Source organism: Epinephelus lanceolatus, chromosome 19 (assembly GCF_041903045.1).
Source record: "Epinephelus lanceolatus isolate andai-2023 chromosome 19, ASM4190304v1, whole genome shotgun sequence".
NCBI classification, from domain to species: Eukaryota; Metazoa; Chordata; class Actinopteri; order Perciformes; family Serranidae; genus Epinephelus; species Epinephelus lanceolatus.
In genome coordinates, this window is record NC_135752.1 from 30215286 (window position 1) to 30235021 (window position 19736).

The following is a 19736-nucleotide window of genomic DNA, read 5'->3' on the forward strand; positions in this document are numbered from 1 at the left end:
CTTGATACTGAGGATATTGTACCTCAAATAGCAAGATTACTGCTTGTGACAGTATAAAGAGATTTCCAGGAACAATTTCCAAAGACTTCCTCTGAGTATCTGTCCAAAGTTCAGGGGGGTATTCCAGAAAGCAGGTTATGTGAAAACTCAGAGTAAGTTAACCCTGAGATGAGGGAAACTCTGAGTTATCTGTTCCAGAAAGAGAGGTAACTGAAACTCTGAGTCAATCACCATGGTAACAGACTCTGAACATAACCTGCTCGCTGAGAGGTTTTTTTCAATAAACCCTGAGTTTTTCTCTGTCTCCTCCCTCTTACACGCTGTTTCATTTCCTCATTCATTTAGTCCATGTCAAAGCTTGTATCGAAGCGCATTAATTAGCGGAGATTTACCGTATGTAACAGTCTAAATCCTGCTGGATATTAGTTTGTTACTCAGGACTGTCTCAAGTTACTGAATTTATGCACATCAATCATTTCTGTGGACATCATTTTTTGTCTTAACATTCAAATATTACACAGTGAGAATTCACCCTCAGCTCAGAATCAAACTTCCGTCCTTTTTATATTTATTATTTTTTATAACACTGTGCACAAGGATCAGACTGTCAGTCTGTTACAGCAGCTCCCAAATGTTTATTGCACATAATGTGTAGGTCTAATTATTTAAATTTTAAAAATCGGTATGAAGCTTTAGACACATAGTTTCAGTGACTAATGATCTCTATCACTGATGTCATTGGTCGCACTGATGGAACAATTCCTATAGCCTAATATTGGGGATTATATGTTAATATTTCTGAGTGAGCAATGGTGCAGGATGTCTTTATGTCTTTGATCTATAGCCTAGCCTATATGTTTTAAATCTTCCTATTTTTCAGTTGCTGCCTCCTGTGTTTTTCCCCATCAGATTAAATCTAAACAAATATATTATTGTATATAACTAATATAATGTAAGGTATCTACAGCCTGATACAGTCAGATTCCACCACTTTATCTTCATTAATTAAATGTAAGTCTGATAAATATTGAATAAATGGACAACACTGAATAAAACTTTTTTATTAACTTTATGGTTAACTTATTTACACTTTACTCGCTCTGACTCAGGCTCCTCTTTTAAAGATAAACGTGCACCGTGTGCTACACATGCATTAATATCTCTACATCCACTGGATTAAAATGGAGGCGCTGTCTTTTATTTACCTGTTGCCATGGTGAATCGTGGGGTCGGAGCTCCATTGATGATGGCTTTTTATTGTTGGCTTAACTCAGAGTGTACATACTCAGAGTTGACTGAACTAACTCAAATCAGCTGTTCTGGAACCGGTAACTCAGAGTTTCCCATCTCAGGGTAAATCAACTCAGAGTTCAGGGTTAGACTCAGAGTTTGTTGAACCTCCTACCTGGAATACCCCTCAGGTCAGGATCATAGTTCAACCTATTAAGAGGCCTCGATAATGGCAGAACAAGATTTTTCAGAGGTATGGCTGCTCTCCAGACATATCTCTTGCCATGCCAATAGCTCCAAGTTGTTTTTTTTCCTCAATGAGTAGGCTATCGCTCGGAAAAACACTCCATCAACTTCACCAACACACACCCTTTCTTCACACTACAGTACAAGAGTGCACCTACACAAGACCTTCAAAGAGACTGTCAGCAACATGACCCCACCCCTCAACATACCAGTATTCACAGAGACACACACACACACACGGTCGATTGGGGTCTCCCCTCTGAATGACTTTCTTTCAGTCTTGCTGCTAGTGCTTCACAGTCCCTCTGTTTGTTTATGGCAGTCACTTTTTCTTGTTTCCTGTTTCGCTCTAGTTCCCTTGCAGTTTTTACTCAGCTATGTGTACATGGTAAAGCTGCAGTGATCAATATTTTACATTAACAGTGGGTGTTTTAAATTTCTTATTAATGTAATGAAGTTTTTTTATGAGAGAAGATGACATTTTAAGAGAATATACAGAGCAATTCAGGCATTACTGTAAGAGATTTTTCCATTTTCCAGTGTCTTTCCCTTTCAGACATTCCTGTGGATTTTTAATCTATTATGTGAACACAGAAGGGGAAAAATAAGCTGCAGATGATCATGAGCACTGTACGTAGTTATGAGCTTTATGAATCCAACAGGGGAAACCACAAAATAAGAGGTCAGCTGTGTAAATGTAACTGGTAGTACAACAAACTTTCACAGTAAATACAAGCGTGAAGTGAAAATGAGAATATATGTGGCAAAAGAATGGGCAGTGAGCAAGACAATAGTCATGTTTACATTGCTAAAGCCAGTTTATAATATTCCCATAACACTAAAGTTTGCATTGAGCCAAGAGGAAACGCCCCAAAACAGCAAGACCAAATCAGCACATATCACAGGGTGTCTACATGTATCAGTTAAATTTAATGCATTTTAAGACCCGGTCAAGACCCATTTTAACCAAATTAATGCCTTTTTTTTTTTTTTGACAAATTGTGTTTTACTTATTTAAACATCGCAGGTAAGGATTGCAGGCACGTAGTATATAACACTTACCTCTGCACAGATAAGTGTTATGTAGGAATATGGTTATTAGAGTGAGTTAAGTCATCTACATTTTGCCAACATTTAAGTGCAAGTATGACGTAAAATGACAGCATTATAGTTTTTAAACATTTGTAACATTAGAAATGTGGACTCATACACAGAAAGGCTTTCGCAAAAAGAAATTTAAAAATGGATAAATTAAATTAGATCAAATGTTTGTAGTAGTTAAGACCTCAAAGACTCAAGTTTAAGACTATTGAATGATTTTATAAGAACCTGTAGACACCCTGTAGCGACCATCGTACTCAAACATGATTATTTACATTACATTACAATATTCAGAGTGTGAAAGCATCATAATGCACAAGCAAAACAATGACCAAAAGATTAAAACGCCACCACAAGCAGTAATCCACAATCTGCCAATGGCAGAACAGCACAGAAATGAACATCCGCCTGACAAAAACACATGAAACACGCCCCTGTTTCACAGTAGACGTGGCTTGTAGGAAAATCACAGGTGTAAATAATTAAATTAAATATGGCTGAATGACATTAAGCTGCTTTGATTTCAGTGTCCTGACAATTTGGGACACATGGCTTTAAATGATAGAGCCATTATAAATGTTATCAACACCTATCAACTCAAAATGTCGGCTGTGAAAAAGGCTAATTAGCCGCACTGCTAGCATAACTCACACAACAAACACCAGCTTAGCAGAGCCAAGGCAAACAGTAGACACAGAATATATGTGTTAGCATAACTAGCTAACACTTACCTTGGTGATGTGAAGCACAGTCCCCGCAGTCTCCAGCAAATGTCAGCCGGGCAGGAAAAACTTAAAAGTTAAGCTAGCTTAAAGCTTGTTCGAAGCTAACAGGTGAAACAACCGGCATCCGGCGAATAACGTCCATTGACAGTCAGCTGGGGAACAAGCGTCTAACACAGCCATTTCTTCCACAAAACCGCCCTGTAGAAAAAAATGTTGAGACTCTTGGCAGGCTAGTTTCACTGTGAAATGCTACTTTAGCAACGTTAGAGGTACCGGAGTAGTAACGGGTCCAAAAAAGTGGGCGGGGCATCAACGGTTTAAATAGACCGCCTTTCCGGAAGGTGCGTTCAATGTCCTGAACTTGAATTACGTAGAATGTCAAGTAACCAGGTTTGGACCATAGACTGTGTAAATAGCCGGTTTTTATATTTAAAAAATCATTAATAAAACTGGAGGTGATAAAAAAATGCATGTGAATGGAAAAATGGTGCCGTAAAAATGGTTGTGAAATGAAAAAATGAGTGATAAATCATCAAATGATTTCATTAATTTAAAGCTGATTTCACTAAAACAGTTGTGATCTGATGAAACCAACAACCACGTTTAATATTTTCCCTATCTTACATCCATCATTCATCAGTCACAACATAAAATTGTCATTTATCCTTTAAAGGAGCAGTAACTAAAACTTAGGGAAATATAGGGGCATCTAGCAGTAAAATTGCAAATTGCAGCCAGTTGAAACTTCTCCCAGTTATAATTTCCTTCAGTGTTCATTGTTTAGGAGGTTCTTACTGGGAGCTGAACAGAGTGCCCCAATAATGAGTCCCTAAACCATTTTCCACTCCTGGTTCCCTGGTCTCAAAGTCAATGTGTTTTTTTAATTTTTTTTTTTTTTTAGTTCAATGCCTGAAATAAGGTCTATGGTGATACAAGATTAAGAGACTTTCATGTTTTGTTCTGCAGTACCCCACTCCTACTCCACTCCACTCCAGCTGTCTTTAAAAAGGCAGTTGCTGACAAGTGGTTAAATGAGACTACAGAACAGCGTGAGGCTGCCAAACACAGCTTTACAGTCTTGTTATGGTGGTGACTTTAGGTCATGCGACCATAGTATAGTTCATCTACAGCCTAATGTTAGCTTCTTAACCTCTGGTGATTTCATTTAGGGTTCAATAATCATGACAGTGGTGTGATGTGGTTGTGAAGGTTATCTTGCTGAACAAAACATCTTAACATCTTAAATGTTTGTTTTGATGAAGGAACCAGTGCAATGCTAATTTCCTCGTCGGCCTACATAAAAATGTCATCCTTGGGGCACTCTATTACCCACAGAGGTCTCTTCTCCAAAACAGGTGACAGAGCAGGAGATTAAAAATGGTAAAAACACTGAATAGAGTAAGTTCACGTTCAAAAAGTCACTGTTTTTCCAATGCTGCTCATTGCGGAGGGGCCGGTAACTATAGAAGCCGAAACAAAAATGCAAATTGCCCTATCTCGAGCCAGTGTTTGGTTTGTCCATTTGGGGCTACTGTAGAAACATGGTGGCGAGATAGATTTCTCTAGATCCTACAGACTGGACCTTTAGGGAAAGTGGCCACAAGCTTGGAAGTAACAAGAAATGATTGGAAAAAATGAAAGTGATGAAAACGCTTACAAATAAAAAATGGAGGTGATGAAATGTATGTTGAAAAATTGAGCATCAAAAATCGATGTGAAATGAGAAATAGAGTGATAGATTATCAAGTGATTTGATTAGGCATCATTGTTTTTTCGTGATTTTTTGTTTTACTTTTTCCAGAAAACAAAATATACAGTAGATAAATAATGAAAAATAATAATCATAATACAGTACACAGTAGTGTAGTACAGCGTTAAATAAATTCAGTTTTTATGGCCTTGCAATTTTAGGGGAATCCAGATGGACATTAAAACTATATAAATGTAATTATGAGACATCACAGCCACCAACGGAACAATACAACAAAAACACTTTTTAATTTAGTCCTTTCAAACAGCCTCACTTTTAGACAAACAGACTACAATAACATACCTGTTGTTTATCAGGTCTGTCTGTTCCTCTGTGTGGAAAAACCACCCTGCTTTTGTCTCAGCTATTCATTACCCCGAGCAACGTGTTTCACCAAATATTTAGTTTAGCTTAGTAAAAACCTCATGGAGATGCTGAGCTGAGTGTGTGTGTGTGTGTGTGTGTGTGTGTGTGTGTTTGTAAAACCAGCTTTCCTGCCTCCAGCTGTGTATCAATCGCCTCACTGTATCCATGTGACCACAAGGGAAAGAGAGGCTGCTCTTTTTTTAAAGGGTTGTTTTTGTTTTTCTTTCGGTGGAGGATACTGGTTGTTTTTGACTACACCTCTAATGTAAAAATCCCTGGTTGGCACATTGCCATAGTAACAGTAAATGGTGGAAAGGTGGGGCTGACCTAGCAGCTCACAGTATGAACTAAAAGGTCCATTAGGTAGAAATCAATCCAATACAGCCCAGTCAGATTTATTATAACCTCTTTTATTTCTTTATTTATCAATAAAAATACACAAAAATAACTACATAGTAAAAGTGTGTTAATACATAAATTCTGTATGTTGTTTGTGTACAGATTTTGGCAAATCTGGTGATGGAGACCCTCCACCCGGAGCTGAGAAACATTATTGGTCCTCGTCTGAGGGGGAAAATGCAGCAGAGGCAGCGACACTGGATGTTGGTGAGTTCCTGTAGTACCATACAGTGCACTGCAGATATGGTGTAGGAACACAGGGGAGGCCAAACTAATTATGCCCTTGAACAACTCTCTCCTCCAGATCTCTGATGCAGTGTACAAGCAGGTGTTGTCTCAGACCACCGGCCAGTATGAAGCACTGGTCGAAGCCTGTGAGGCCCAGAAAGCTCCACTGGATGCCAGACTGCGAACAGACATGGACCAGATCATCACGTCTAAGGAGCATGTCAGTGGCAAGATACGAGGTGAGAATGAATCTTCCTATCCTGACAGTGCATTAAAAGGTTGTCATAATCAGTTAAAGGGACAGTTCACCCCAAAATCAAAAACACATATTTTTCCTCTTACCTGTAGTGCTATTTATCAGTCTAGATTGTTTTGGTGTGAGTTGCTGAGTGTTGGAGATATCGGCCGTAGATACGTCTGACTTCTCTGTAATATAATGGAACTAGATGGCACTCAGCTTGTGGTGCTCAAAGTGGCAAAAAATACATTTGAAAAACTCAACATCAATGTCTCTTTTCAGAAATCATGACCTGGTTACTCAAGATAATGGCAGCAGTGGTTAGAATTGTCACCTCACAGCAAGAGGGTTCCCGGGGTGGGGGAGCCCTTCTGTGTGCAGTTTGCATGTTCTCCCAGTGTCAGCGTGGGTTTTCTCTGCGCACTCCGGCTTCCAAACTACACTCACCAACTGTATCACAGCGCATAAGGGGATGCTGAAGGGTGCTAGCTCACCTAGCGCTACTTAGCTAGTAACATTACAGCTCAGCCAAGTAGGATGCCATTAATGTTTACATCTTGCACTGTCACGAGCACAAGCCTCTCATCTACGAGTAGATGCACACTTCCTCTCCCCAGCAACACTTTCCAGCTCCTCCTGGGAGACCCCGAGGCGTTCCCAGGCCAGATGAGATATGTCATCCCTCCAGCATGTTCTGGGTCTGCCCCGGGGCGCTTGTAGTTTGGTAGAAAGAAAATAGTTGCTACATGAAACTACTCACAACAAGGTCTGTGGATTATGTTGACTAACCAGGTCATGATTTCTGGAAAGAGACATTGCTGTTGGGTTTTTCAAATGTATTTTTTGGCTCTTTGAGCACCACAAGCTGAGTGCCATCTAGTTCCTTTATATTGGAGAGAAGGCAGACATCTCTACGGCTGATATCTCCAACACTCAGCAACTCACATCAAAACAATCTATATTGATAAATAGCACTACAGGTAAGAGGAAAACATATTATTTGGGGGTGAACTGTCCCTTTAAATCTGACAAATGAAAACAGAACATTTCACAGTGTTTTCATTCATACATTTTCCCCTATTACTGAATATTTGTGGCCACACAGTCAGTGATGTTAACATACCTTTTGCATTGTCCAGCAGTCTGTGGTCAGAAAATTGTTCCCACCATGAGGTAGAGATGAGTGATGATCAATCCCCACCCCACTTTTTCCACAGGAAACAGATTTTGACACCTAGGTCTATGGGTTAAATGTGCTTTGAAGGTTTATTTGTACACATAACCATTATGTTAACCAAATGTAGCCCAATTTTAACCCATACACCTGGGGATCAACTGTAAATATCCACTGTAAAAACAACTGAAACCATGATACTAATCTACAGTATCAAAGCTGTGGATACCTGTAGTGAGAGAGAAGTAACAGGACTCGAGTGTAACATGGTTTTATTAAATGAAGTAAGATCCAGGGAGGAAATTTAGTTAGAACAGAAGGAGGAAGGGGATTAACAAAACACAAAAAGCAATTTTGACAGACAGAAATAAATATTTGGCATTTCTGAATCTACCCTTAACTGAGCACCACCTGAGTTTATACGTGTCCAACACGCCATGCAAAATGACTCAGTTCACTTGCTGCTCGCTGTGCCGTGTAACATGATCTTCCCTACCTCAAGTGCACGCTTCATTGTTCGCCCACTGTTTGCCTGAGTGAGATGTAGCTGTGCTTTCTTTGGTCCGGGGATTATTGGCATGGCGAAGCGATCAGTTTGGTCACTGAATAACGCCACAGTGCTCAAGTTTCTGACAAGTTTGTTTGGACATTTCCTTTCCTCTGTAACTAAACCTCCCTCCATATCGGACATTTTCCAGCTCTTGTTGGACTCTCTGCACTTTGTGTTTCAGTCTGCTGTCACTCACTGTGTTGGGTTAGCTGGCTTCTACAGCACCACAGCATCCACCCTTTGAGCAATGAGCCTGTCACTTTCCTATTCAACAGTTCACTTGGCACAGGCTGCCCACATTTTTCATGTGCACTGTTTTCCCATTGAGCTAAAGTGGCAGAACTGCATTCCATCACCTGCTCTATATTTCTGACTTTATGCCACAGATAAGACTCGAAACTACAAGTCAGCTGTACAAAACAGTGCAGGTTAAATGAGGGGAATGCAGAGGTTTGAGAGTCGTAATCCTAGCTGTGGGTGTTATTTAGTCTGTCTCTTTTAGCACGGGTTATACTTCCAGCAACTGGGTGTATCCGAGAGTTGGGCTTCCATTGAAATGACACAAGTGTGTTTACTAAATGTCATACATACCAACATTTCAACCTGGCAATCAGTAATACACTGTGTGTTGTCATTACATATTTGCAGAGCTCCTCTAAAGTCAGAGAGCCATGCCTTTATTTGTCTTGATGCCCTGACTGACTTTTCATCATCATTCAAAGTGTGTTTACAAGCTGCAGCAACTCACCATGATTATTTTCTTTTCTTCTATTCTCTTTGCGTGCCTCCTGGCCTTCAGCCCTGGTGTTACCCAAGGCGGAGCAGCTCCTACGGACCAACGTCCAGCCCTACATCAGCTCCATACTGGAGGCCCTGATGGAGCCCACCAGCCGAGGTTTCTCCGAGGTCAGGGACGTTTTCTTCAGGGAGCTGGTGGAGATGAGCAAGAACTCGCTAAACGGAGGGGGCAAAGAAAAACTGGGAGATGTGAGTCATGTTTGCTGCTGCGAATATTCCTTTACCCTTTCTTTCTGTGCATGAATTACAGTTTTTCTCAACTGCTAAAACACATTTCACAAACGTTTCCTCTATGTTCCCCAATGTCTAAACACAACACCCTTTTCTAAAGCTACATAAACACAACCACACCTTCTCACTTCAAAACTCAAACTTTCACACCAAAAGAGCAGCTCGAAGCTTTCAAAAATGTAAACACTATACACATCATTACACACTACAGCAAAACAATTGAAAACACAATGCTCAATTTGTGAGAAGGTTCTTTGTTTCATAACTGCCAATGCATATTTTTTTAGAAACTTTACAGTAACGGATCTTCTTAGATCTCTGTAGAGGATTAGGCATTTAGATTTGTGAGTTTCATATGAAGAGTATAAATCTATAGAAAATACTGCATGTACACTACTGTAACACAACTCAATGCAAAAACAGAATCTATTGCACACAACAACTCTTGAAAACATGTTCAGGGTGTGAAGTTTTTTTATTTACTTTATTCACACCACAATCACTGTGCGGCATCATGTCGCTGAGCTACATCGGGCCACATCACTTCATCCACATCGCAGGCTATATTTTCTCTTGCCAGGCACCACGGGAAAAACCCCCTGGAATGGCGAATCCATCCTTGGAAGGCCTCCACTGGGATGTCAGCACAGGCCAGCTCCATTGCCCTTAGGAGGTTCTCTCTAGTGTATGGTTGTCTGTCATAAACCTTCCATCTCCACGATGAGAAGAACTCCTCTATAGGGTTCAGGAAAGGGGAGTAGGGTGGCAGACAGACGTTTAAAAACTGGTTACTGTTGGTGGTGAACCACTCTCTGATTTGGTTTGTTCTGTGGAAGCGGACATTGTCCCAAATGATCACATAAATGGGATGTGCGGGCCCAGGATGGTGTTGTTGGCGGTCCAGGAGGATGTCTTTTAGCTCCTCTAGGAAGGTGAGGAGACGTTGGGTGTTGTAAGACCCAAGGACAGCATGCCGGTGGACAAGCCCCTCCGAACCCATGGCCGCACAAAGAGTAATATTACCCCCCCCATTGGCCAGGAACCTCAGTGATGGCTCTTTGGCCAATGATGTTACGGCCTCTTTGCCTTCGTTTCTGCAAGTTGAAGCCAGCCTCATCCAGGAAGAGGTACTCATGAGGTCTGGCCATCGCGTCCAACTGTAATATCCTCTGTGAAAATGTGAAAGTGCACAGGTGTTCAGAACAACAGTCAATCAGGTAGCACAGTATTGTCCAGAAGTAATGTAGGCCACTGAGCAACACAGTATGTCCACTAACTGTACTGTGAACATGGATGTATACTTACTTGCACATACTCGTAACGTAGGTCTTTGTGTCGCACAGAGTTGCGCTCAAAGGGAACCCTATAGACCTGTTTCATCCGCATCTTTTGGCGCCGGAGAACTCGGTCTATTGTGGCCAAGCTGACATCATCAATGCTCTCAAAGTTGACATTATCGGCAATGACTTTGTCTCTGATCTCCCGGAGTCTGATGAGGTTGTTCTCACGAACCATATCCACAATGAGGGTTTCTTGTGCCGCTGTAAATATGGCAGCCCTCCCACCTCTATGTGGCATTCTTTCAACTCTAAAGACAGAAACATGTGTTGTCAATTGACATATTTTACAATAACAACTGATTTGAAACCAATAGACTACTTTCACAGGCTTGTAAAACTGTATTGTGACAAAGAAAGCAATAGAGTACAATACCTGTTGTGTTGTCTGAATGCCCTGATAATGTTGGCCACGGTGAACCTACTCAGGTTTGGACGGACTCTTAGTCCTGCTTCAGCCATTGTCATGCCATGGACAATGACATGGTCAATGACTGTTGCTCGCATCTCGTCTGTAATGATGGTGCGAGGTTGTCTTGCTCTTCCTCCTGGACCTTCTCCTCTCCCTCCTGGACCTTCTCCTCTTCCTTGTTGGCCTGCTCCTCTTCCTCCTCTGATTTGAACTCCTCTTCCTCGTTGGCCTGCTCCTCTTCTTTCATGGCCAGCTCCTCTCCCTCCTCTGACTCGGATTCGTCTTCCCCTGACTCTGCCTTCATCCATTGTGTTTGTTTGGAAACTGTGCACTCTGATCTTGCTTTTATACATGTGGTCACAGCATTAGCAACAGGTGTCTTCAATTTTGAGTCGTTGTGTGTAATGAATGACGCCAGGTGTGTTCATTGTGTTCAAATATTGCTGACTGTGGCAAGCATTTTGCATCACATGAGCTTTCATTTGAGAATATGAGCAGAGTTCTTTTGCAACTTGTGTTTTAGCAAGGAAAAATGTGTTTAGATTTATGAGAACGGAGGATTGTGTTTTGTGAATTGTGTCTTCATGTGAAATGTGTTTATGATATTGGCAAATGATGGCTAGATTTAGTAAATGTGTTTAGACAACTGGTCATTTGGTTTAGAGGATTGGCTTTTGTGTTTTAGCATTTGAGAAAAACTGTAATGTACGGTAATAGTTTGATTCAGGTGTTAGCATTGTTTACAGTAATCTTACATCTCCAGTAACACAGGTCAACACGAGTTGTTTGATAGCCAAGGTAATATAGAGGGAGGTCCATCGTCTGTTTTGCTTAGCACCTTAAAGGGACAGTTCACACCAAAATCAAAAATATATATTTTTCATCTTACCTGTCGCACCAAAAAAAAAATGCATTTGAAAAACTCAACAGCAATGTCTCTTTCCAGAAATCATGATCCGGTTACTCAAGATAATCCACAGACATTGTTGTGAACTGAATTTTCTCTCTGCTGAACTACATCAGCCAACTGTATCACCGCACAGAAGGAAGAGTGCATCTACTCATGGACGAGAGGCTCGTGTTTGTGACAGCACATGATGTAAACATTAATGGAGTCCTCCTCCACTGAGCTGTAACGTTAGCTAGCTCAGTGGTGCTAGGTGAGCTAGCAGTAGATGCACGCCTCCTATTGCACTGTGATACAGTGATGCAGTCCTATATGATACTCCTCACGACAAAGTCTGTGGATTATCTTGAGTAACCTGGTCATAATTTCTAGAAGGAGACATTGCTGTGTAGTTTTTGGTGCCATTAGCACCACTAGCCGAGTGCCATCTAGTTGTATAATAATCGAGAGAAGTCAGACATCTCCACAGCTGATATCGCCAACACTTGGCAGCTCACACTAAAACAATCTAGACTGATAAACAGCACTAAAGGTGAGAGCAAAAATACATAATTATGATTTTGGGGTGAACTGTCCCTTTAAGCTGTGGGGTTGCAATGTTAGTTGCCGACAATTCTCTGCAGGTTTGTTACCATGACCCCCATTCACATTACACACGGTCATATGATTCAGTGTTGAAATAAAAGACCTGGATTAATGTAGCTTTAACACACACTCTTACTTACATCATCGGCTGTAACAGGAAATTAATTTTGCTGTCTCCCAAAAAAAGCAGCCCTTGTTCCTACATCTGTTTCCCATGCTGCTTTTTTTAGACAAAACTGAGTCAAAGCACAGACAGAAACCTCACTAAGCTATAGGCCTGTGCTTTAAAGATGAATTACTAATTGGGTTCTATTATTCTCCATGTAAGAGTTAGGTTTGGTTTAGTGTTTATTTGTAAATGTAGAGTATTGCTGGACTTCTGGTCACAATAAAATTATTAGAGTGCATGAAGAGATGGTGTTTGTTTAGGAAGCCTCAGCCACATCAGTGCTTCTTTAAAGTCAGGGAGTGTCCCCAGCTGCTCTCTGTGACCTTAAGTCAACTCAACCTGTCTCTCTGTTTTGATCTTGATTTTGCTTCTATGATGCTTGTACCACCTTGATCACCATCACCCTCCTCTCTCTGTCTTCCCCTCAGCACATGGACAGGCTGTCCATGCTCGCCTTCCACCCGGTGAAGATGCAGAGCTGCTACGAGAAGGTGGAGCAGCTCAATCTGGAGGGGCTGCAGCAGAGGTTCGACGTCGCCAGCCCCTCTGTGTTCGTCAGCAGGGCTCAGATTCTCATGAGGGAGGTACGGCAGCAGTTTTTTGTCTGGTACAACACAAAGATTTAGCACGTAACAAAGCAGTGAGGAGGCCTGAAAACACTCCCTTGTTCCTGTAAGACAACAGTAACCTGTCCTGCCTGTGGTTAAGTCTCTACTTCCACCTGCTGGACAGAAAGAGTATTACAATTAATAAAGATAAACCAGCCCATTTCTCATGCTGCTGTGTAACTTAAGATTTTTTCTTAAATTCTGACAGCAAATGGACAACGCAGTGTACACATTTGAGCAACTGTTCAACCAGTCTATAGAGAACCAGGGAGAGGACGACTTGTGCAAGAACATCCAGCGATGCCAGGACAGGGTTCTCAAGGTAAAAAATAAAAATTTAAAAGGCGTACAGGTGACAAACACATGGCAACATGGATGAAAGATGAAGTAAAGACTGTTCCCTCATCAAGTGTTTCCTCTATTTTAGCTGGAGAACATACAGGACAAAGAATAATACATTAAAAACTGACATTTAGGATCAGTTCACCACCTGCCAGAAAAGAAAGGAAAAAAAGTAGAAATCTATTAGTCAAACAGAATCTGGATATACTGTATATTTTAGCAGAAGCAGCAGGAAGGTGCTAAGGTGTGTATGTTTTGTGTAATGAGAAGAAAAGCTTTTACGAGTCACTGAGCTCTACATGTGTTTCTGGTCTGTCCCTGTCAGAAATATGATTACGACAGCAGCACAGTGCGCAAGAAGTTCTTCAGAGAGGCTCTGCTGCAGATCACCATCCCGTACATGCTGCAGCAGCTCTCGCCATCCTGCTCACCTGTGAGTAGCATCCGACATAACCTCAAATCACTTTTCTGAGCGGCCTTGTTAAATTGCATGTATTATAATATACATTATGTCTTTACAGTATTGTGACACCTTTCCACCATTTTACATTCTAAGGGTGACTGTACTCTGAATTTCAGCAACTTTCTGATGTTTGTTTAGGTCCAAAAGCCGTTTATAAAAATTGTGTGGAAAGAAAATCGTAAATGATATATATCCAAAGCTGGTAACATAGCTTGCAGGACCCACTGAACCCGTCCCATGCCACTGTCAAAACTCACAAGAGAAAGTATGGCTACTAAGAACAGCAGTACAAGAAGCATAAGGCGAGACATGAACAGCTGAATTCAAGACAGCACCTTTGATTGCACTGGTCTTGTTTCTAATTTGCAGTGCTTTGGAGTTATTAGTACTGTTCTGTTTTTTGGCCCTTCCTGAGCAGGCAGAAAAACACCATCAGATTGCACAGAAAATGTGAAATACTCCCTCAAAAATGTGTTGATTTTGCAACAAAACATTGACAATGAACATAACATGAACATATATGGAAGTGATACTTAGGACCATGGATAGATTACTGAAAAGGCCTACTGGGCACACGCCCCATGGGCCCTAAATGTCAGGGGACTCCCTGGTCTCCACTTGCAATATGTCACCCAAAGAGACATGTGCCAGAAAGAGACCCAAAATAACCACAAAGTAACATAAAGTGACCATAAAGAGACATAAACACTACGAAAGGATGCAAAGCAGCTGCAAAGAGATATGTGAGACTCACGAAACTATGAAAAGGGATGCAAAGCAAAAATGAAATGACTCATGAAATGAGACATAAAACAACTACAAAGAGATGCAAAAGGACTGCAGACAAAAATAACTACAAAAAGACCAAAACATTTACAAAGTGACACAAACCAACTGCAAGGACACACAAAATTAGCACAAAGAGACACAAAACCTAAAAGAGATGTGTAGTACCAACAAAAAGAGGTTATCCAACTACAAAGTCTATGTGTGTCTTGCTTCAGTGTAGGAGATGTAGCAGGGCCTTTTGCATGTCTGTGCCCAGGAGCCCACTGTCTCTAAAATCCACCCATGCTTGTGACCAGGGACGGGACAACATATGATTTTTTTTGTGGATTACAATGAAAAATACTAAGAATACGTTGATTGTGGTGAATTCTCCATTAGAGGGATAATTGTGAATCTCGTGTCCAGTGGCACCGAAAGAGACAGCTGGGCAACCAACAATAACCTCCTGAGACCCTGTGTCCTCATATGAGGAGATTGCATTTTGGGTTTACTGGACCTTATACTTCATTCTACTTAACTCAGACCTGTTGTCCTTGTTTGTGGACACTGTTTGTGCCATCTAGTGGTAGTAAGAGCACAATACACTAATCCGTGTAAAACCAAAATGGCAGCCATCTCTGCGACTCTGCCAAGTCAGTCTGCCACTGACCCCGACACAAAAGTAGACAAGGTCCAAGTTTTTTTATACTTATCGGGTCCTACTGATCCCAAATAGCTAGGAGAAATAAAAAATGCATACCAAACAAAAGTTCAGGTCTCAGGTGATAAGAGACCTAACAAAAACAGGCTGCATACGCATGCACCAACCTAATCTTAATCAGGCAAGACATGATTCCAATTCGAATAGCTAAAATAAATTGGTCTTTTAAGATTGTTTTTCACTACAAAGGATGTTCACTAAAAATGTGTCCTCTCTGTGATGCAATAAAAATGAACAGTGAAATGATTCTGGTATATTTAGTGTAGTTTTAAAGGTTTTAGGCATATTTTGATGGTTATCGTGACAAAAATTGCAAATATTCTGTCCTGGATACGTGGCATGATATTTTTATTTCGTCCCATGCTTACTTGTGACTTTTATTCAGCCCTGTCTGATAACTGGGGCAGAACTGCCAAAGGTGCATGCTAACTGATGGGATCACAGACATTAAATGTGATAAGCTGTTAACTGATTTGACTCCTGGGAGCTTTATAAAACTCATCTCTGCCCTCTCTTTCACCAGGAGCTGCCTCGCTTTAAAGAGCTCATCTTTGAGGACTTCTCCCGTTTCCTGCTGGTGGAAAATATGTTTGAGGAGGTGGTGCTGCAGTCTGTCTCCAAGGACATAATGATGGGTGAGGAGTGAAAACAAAAATATTTAGAAACTACTGCTGCCGTGACAATAGAAGTGGTAGTTATAAATGATATCAGCAAACATACTTGTTACCACAGTGAGTGACTTCTGTTTTCTTCGTTTGTACAGCTGTGAAGGAGGCAGCTGTCCAGAGGAGACACAATCTCTACAGGGACAGCATCATTCTGACCAACAGTGACCCAAACTTGCACCTGCTCGGAGAAACCCCCGGAGTGGACTGGGCTGCTAAGTTTGGGGCTGATGAGACAGAGGGCTCTGTCGGTGGTGGCGGTATTGACGGAGGAGGTTCTGGGAGCAGACGCAAGCAGGTGGTGTCCATGATCCAGCTGGACGGGATGCCTCTGCCCTTCGAGTCCTGCCTGGAGGTCCCAGGTGTGGAGCTCATCCCTGAGGAGGATGCTGAGGTGACCGAGGGCATAGAGGAGGATGGCGGGGAGGATGAGGAGGACTCTGACCTGCCAAAGGAACCCATGTCTCCTGACAGTGTGGATGAAATCAGGGACCTGATTAACCCTGTGGTGGAGGTGGCGCTTCCAGTTGCAGAGGAGAGTGAGGAAACCAACAGGACGGAGGAGACTACAGGCACCCTTACCACAGAGGACGGGGTGCAGGAGGATGTGACGCACGTCACCACCATCGTGAACGTCCCCAGGAAATCTGTGCGAGACAAGACGTCCACAAAAGCAATGCTGGAGCAGCTGGTGGGAAGCAAAAAGCAGGAAGCTGATAAGGAGCATCAGGAGGAGGCAGCCATCAAGAACGCCATTGAGGAGATAGAGACGGCGGTGAAAGAAGACGACAGTGAACGGATTGCTGAAGTCTCTGCAACAGAATCAGATGAGTCATCGCTGCCACAACTGGCTACAGACTCCGGCTCGCGTAACGACAGCGGCTTCCAGTCGCCGACCAATGAGGGGCTGGATGAAAGTGAGCCTCAGCCAATTACAAATGGTCTGAACGGAGAGGACAAAATTATCGACCCTGCAGATGTGGAAGTGTCAGTAGCGTAGGAGGATAATCGTCTGAACAGAACTCTGAAACTGGAGACGGAAACAGCAGGTTGTGCGTCACATGTAATGGGAGAGAGTGAATTAAGACTGTATTGTTGTTGATATTGCACACTCTAAAACCAACTCTCCCGTCCTCCCCTTGACTTTTTTCTTTGGTGGTTGGTTCCTTTCTACACAGCTTAGTGAATCTCAATGCAAAGCTTTGTCATATTTTGTGTATGACACTAATTAAAACATACCTTCATGCTATGTTAATATGCTGATCTCAAGGATTTAAAGGAGTAATCCGCTTTTTTAAACTCACAAAATAAGGGAGAAAGTCTAAACAAGAACGTCATCTAAGTTATTAATGTTTTCCATTTGTGTTAAAGGTTTGTTTACATCAGTAAAGTCTGTAAACACAGCAGGAAATCAGGCCTTTTTTTAATGTATGGCTTCAATGATTCACAGCCTCTACCTGGGCAGCAGGGGGTGCTACAGTACAACCAGCCTTTAGATGTTGTACGGGGGTTGTGTATTTTCACTACTATTTTTTTTGATATACCGGTATCTATTTTTGTAAAATGTAACTTCCATATGTAGTTTGTTTACTTGGAAAGCTTCTCCGGTATTCACAAATGGCCTTTATGTTTCAACACACGATGTTTTAGCACAATCTGTCAGGAATGATTTGCACTTCCACTGTGATTTAATGAGTAAGATGGTTTCATCTCTTTTGAAAAGAAAAAAAAAAAAAAAAAAAACCAAAACTTATTGTTTCTTGTCATTTTGCTGGTGGGTGTAGATGACCAAGATACAGTCAATAATGGCTCATATGCTTGTAGGATTTCTGATGAACTTGTAACCAGAGGAAACTCTCTTTGGGATTATGAGGGAAACTCCTTATGACGACTTCTGATGTATTTCCAAATATTACTTGTGTATATTTTGTCCAACTTCATGGTAAGTATGCTGAGTCAAACATAACAGGGATGATTTTCTATTTAAAACCAATCTGTTCAAATTTTAAAGTTGTAAAATGATATATTTGTACCTGTTATTTGGATGAAGTGGCTGTTAGAGGAGTTTTATGTCCCTGTCTGTGTAAAAAAAGAAAAAAGTAAACTGTATCACTGATGCTCACCTTGTGGAAGACATTTGTTTGTGTTAGATTAACAGTGTTGTGTCACTGTAAATCATGACATGAGACACTGATGATAAATGTGTATATAAATATTAGACTTTAATTCCTCTAATACATTTGGCAGCACTTGATTTGAGGGCGCAAAAAAGTTTCCTGGAAATAACTATTTAGTTAGCCATCTCTGCCGAGTCAATCTGCGAAAGTTGACAAGGTATAAAACCTGGTTTAATTTAATGGTTGAAACTTGTATATTTATGATCAATAATGCCTCTAGTTTGATATGGCAACACATTTGAACAATTTTATCAACAGTAACAAGCAAAGATGCTGTTAATTAGGAAGTACTCATTTAAAGTTATTGGTAATTTATATTCAGCTCATTGAAGGACATTGGGACGTTATCGTCGTCTTATTTGAGGATATTGGGACACAATCATTGTTGACAATGTTTAGTTTTTTATACTTCTCAGGTGCTACTGATCCCAAATAACTAGGAGAAATAAAAATGCATACCAAACAAAAGTTCGAGTCTCAGGAGGATTTGGAATAAACTATATTTTTGCAATTTCAGCTCATTTGATGTGCAGACTAACAGAACAGAAAACCTTTTTCCAGGACAAATAGATATGAAATACTTAAAGTGTTGTACTTTATATGATATATACCAGACGTACATATACATATTCAGCTAAATAATAGTACAAATATATCACTTTACAACTTAATTTTTGTTATTTGTACTAAAAGATAGTCCTTCCCAGGAATCTTCTTATGAATTTGCAGTTACATATCAGTTTCTTTTCAAGAATTTAAAGGGACAGTTCACCCCAATATCAAAAATACGTATTTTTCCTCTTACCTGTAGTGCTATTTATCAGTATAATTGTTTGGTGTGAGTTGCCGAGTGTTGAAGATAACAGTTGTACAGATGTCGGCATTCTCTTTAATATAATGGCACTAGGTGGCACTCAGTGCGTGGTGCTCAAAACACCAACAAAAAAAATGATTTTTTTTCTGGCGCTTTGAGCACCACAAGCTGAGTGCCATTTAGGTTCATTGTATTGGAGAGACGATAGACATCTCTACAGCTGATATCTCCAACGCTCGGCAACTCACTCCCAAACAATCTAGATTGATAAATAGCACTACAGAAAAGAGAGAAAATCTGTATTCTTAATTTTGGGGTGAACTGTCCCTTTAAGCGAACCGTTGTCCCTGTCTAAGTGTTACCACATTTTTTTGGTGTCAGCATCACACTCTCTACTAAGTGGCTTAATTTCACTTTTGCACCATTTGTAGTCAACAGACAAGGCTGCGATCTAATGTTACACGCTGGGAGGAAAGTTGTGATTCCTGCTTCTCTCAGTTGTCTGAGTCAGTGTCCTGTTGTGAAATTTCCACTGTATCTAGGGGATCTTTTGAGTTTGCTGTCTTTAGATTCATATCCAAGACCTTTTACTTCCAGTGGAGGACCACTGTCTCCTCCTCCTGTTTATTTATTGCAAAACCTGTAAGTCTGTTTGGTGTGAGCAGCTCCACTTGTATGTTTAGTGCTTTTGTTTCCTTAAATAAATAAATATATGTGAAAAAAGATGGATGA

At 41.0% G+C, this 19736-nt stretch overlaps 1 protein-coding gene and 1 pseudogene across 2 annotated transcripts in view; one reads left to right on the forward strand and one right to left on the reverse strand.

Annotated features, from left to right (window-relative positions):
- The window catches only part of niban2a (niban apoptosis regulator 2a), a 39529-nt gene extending 19800 nt beyond the window's left edge, over positions 1 to 19729 (forward strand). Inside the window, exons 7-14 of the mRNA XM_033646625.2 lie at positions 5920 to 6024; positions 6122 to 6284; positions 8807 to 8994; positions 12875 to 13030; positions 13263 to 13376; positions 13722 to 13829; positions 15872 to 15983; positions 16112 to 19729. Coding sequence (XP_033502516.2) covers positions 5920 to 6024; positions 6122 to 6284; positions 8807 to 8994; positions 12875 to 13030; positions 13263 to 13376; positions 13722 to 13829; positions 15872 to 15983; positions 16112 to 17013 — 1848 coding nt within the window. The 3' untranslated portion in view covers positions 17014 to 19729. The remainder of the gene's footprint in view (positions 1 to 5919; positions 6025 to 6121; positions 6285 to 8806; positions 8995 to 12874; positions 13031 to 13262; positions 13377 to 13721; positions 13830 to 15871; positions 15984 to 16111) is intronic.
- On the reverse strand, positions 9275 to 11688 carry LOC117269549 (uncharacterized; annotated as a pseudogene). The gene is made up of 3 exons (XR_013488100.1): positions 10750 to 11688; positions 10342 to 10624; positions 9275 to 10205 (listed from the first exon to the last, which is right to left on the reverse strand). The product of XR_013488100.1 is annotated as an uncharacterized LOC117269549 (transcript).
- Positions 19730 to 19736: the final 7 nt, after the last annotated feature.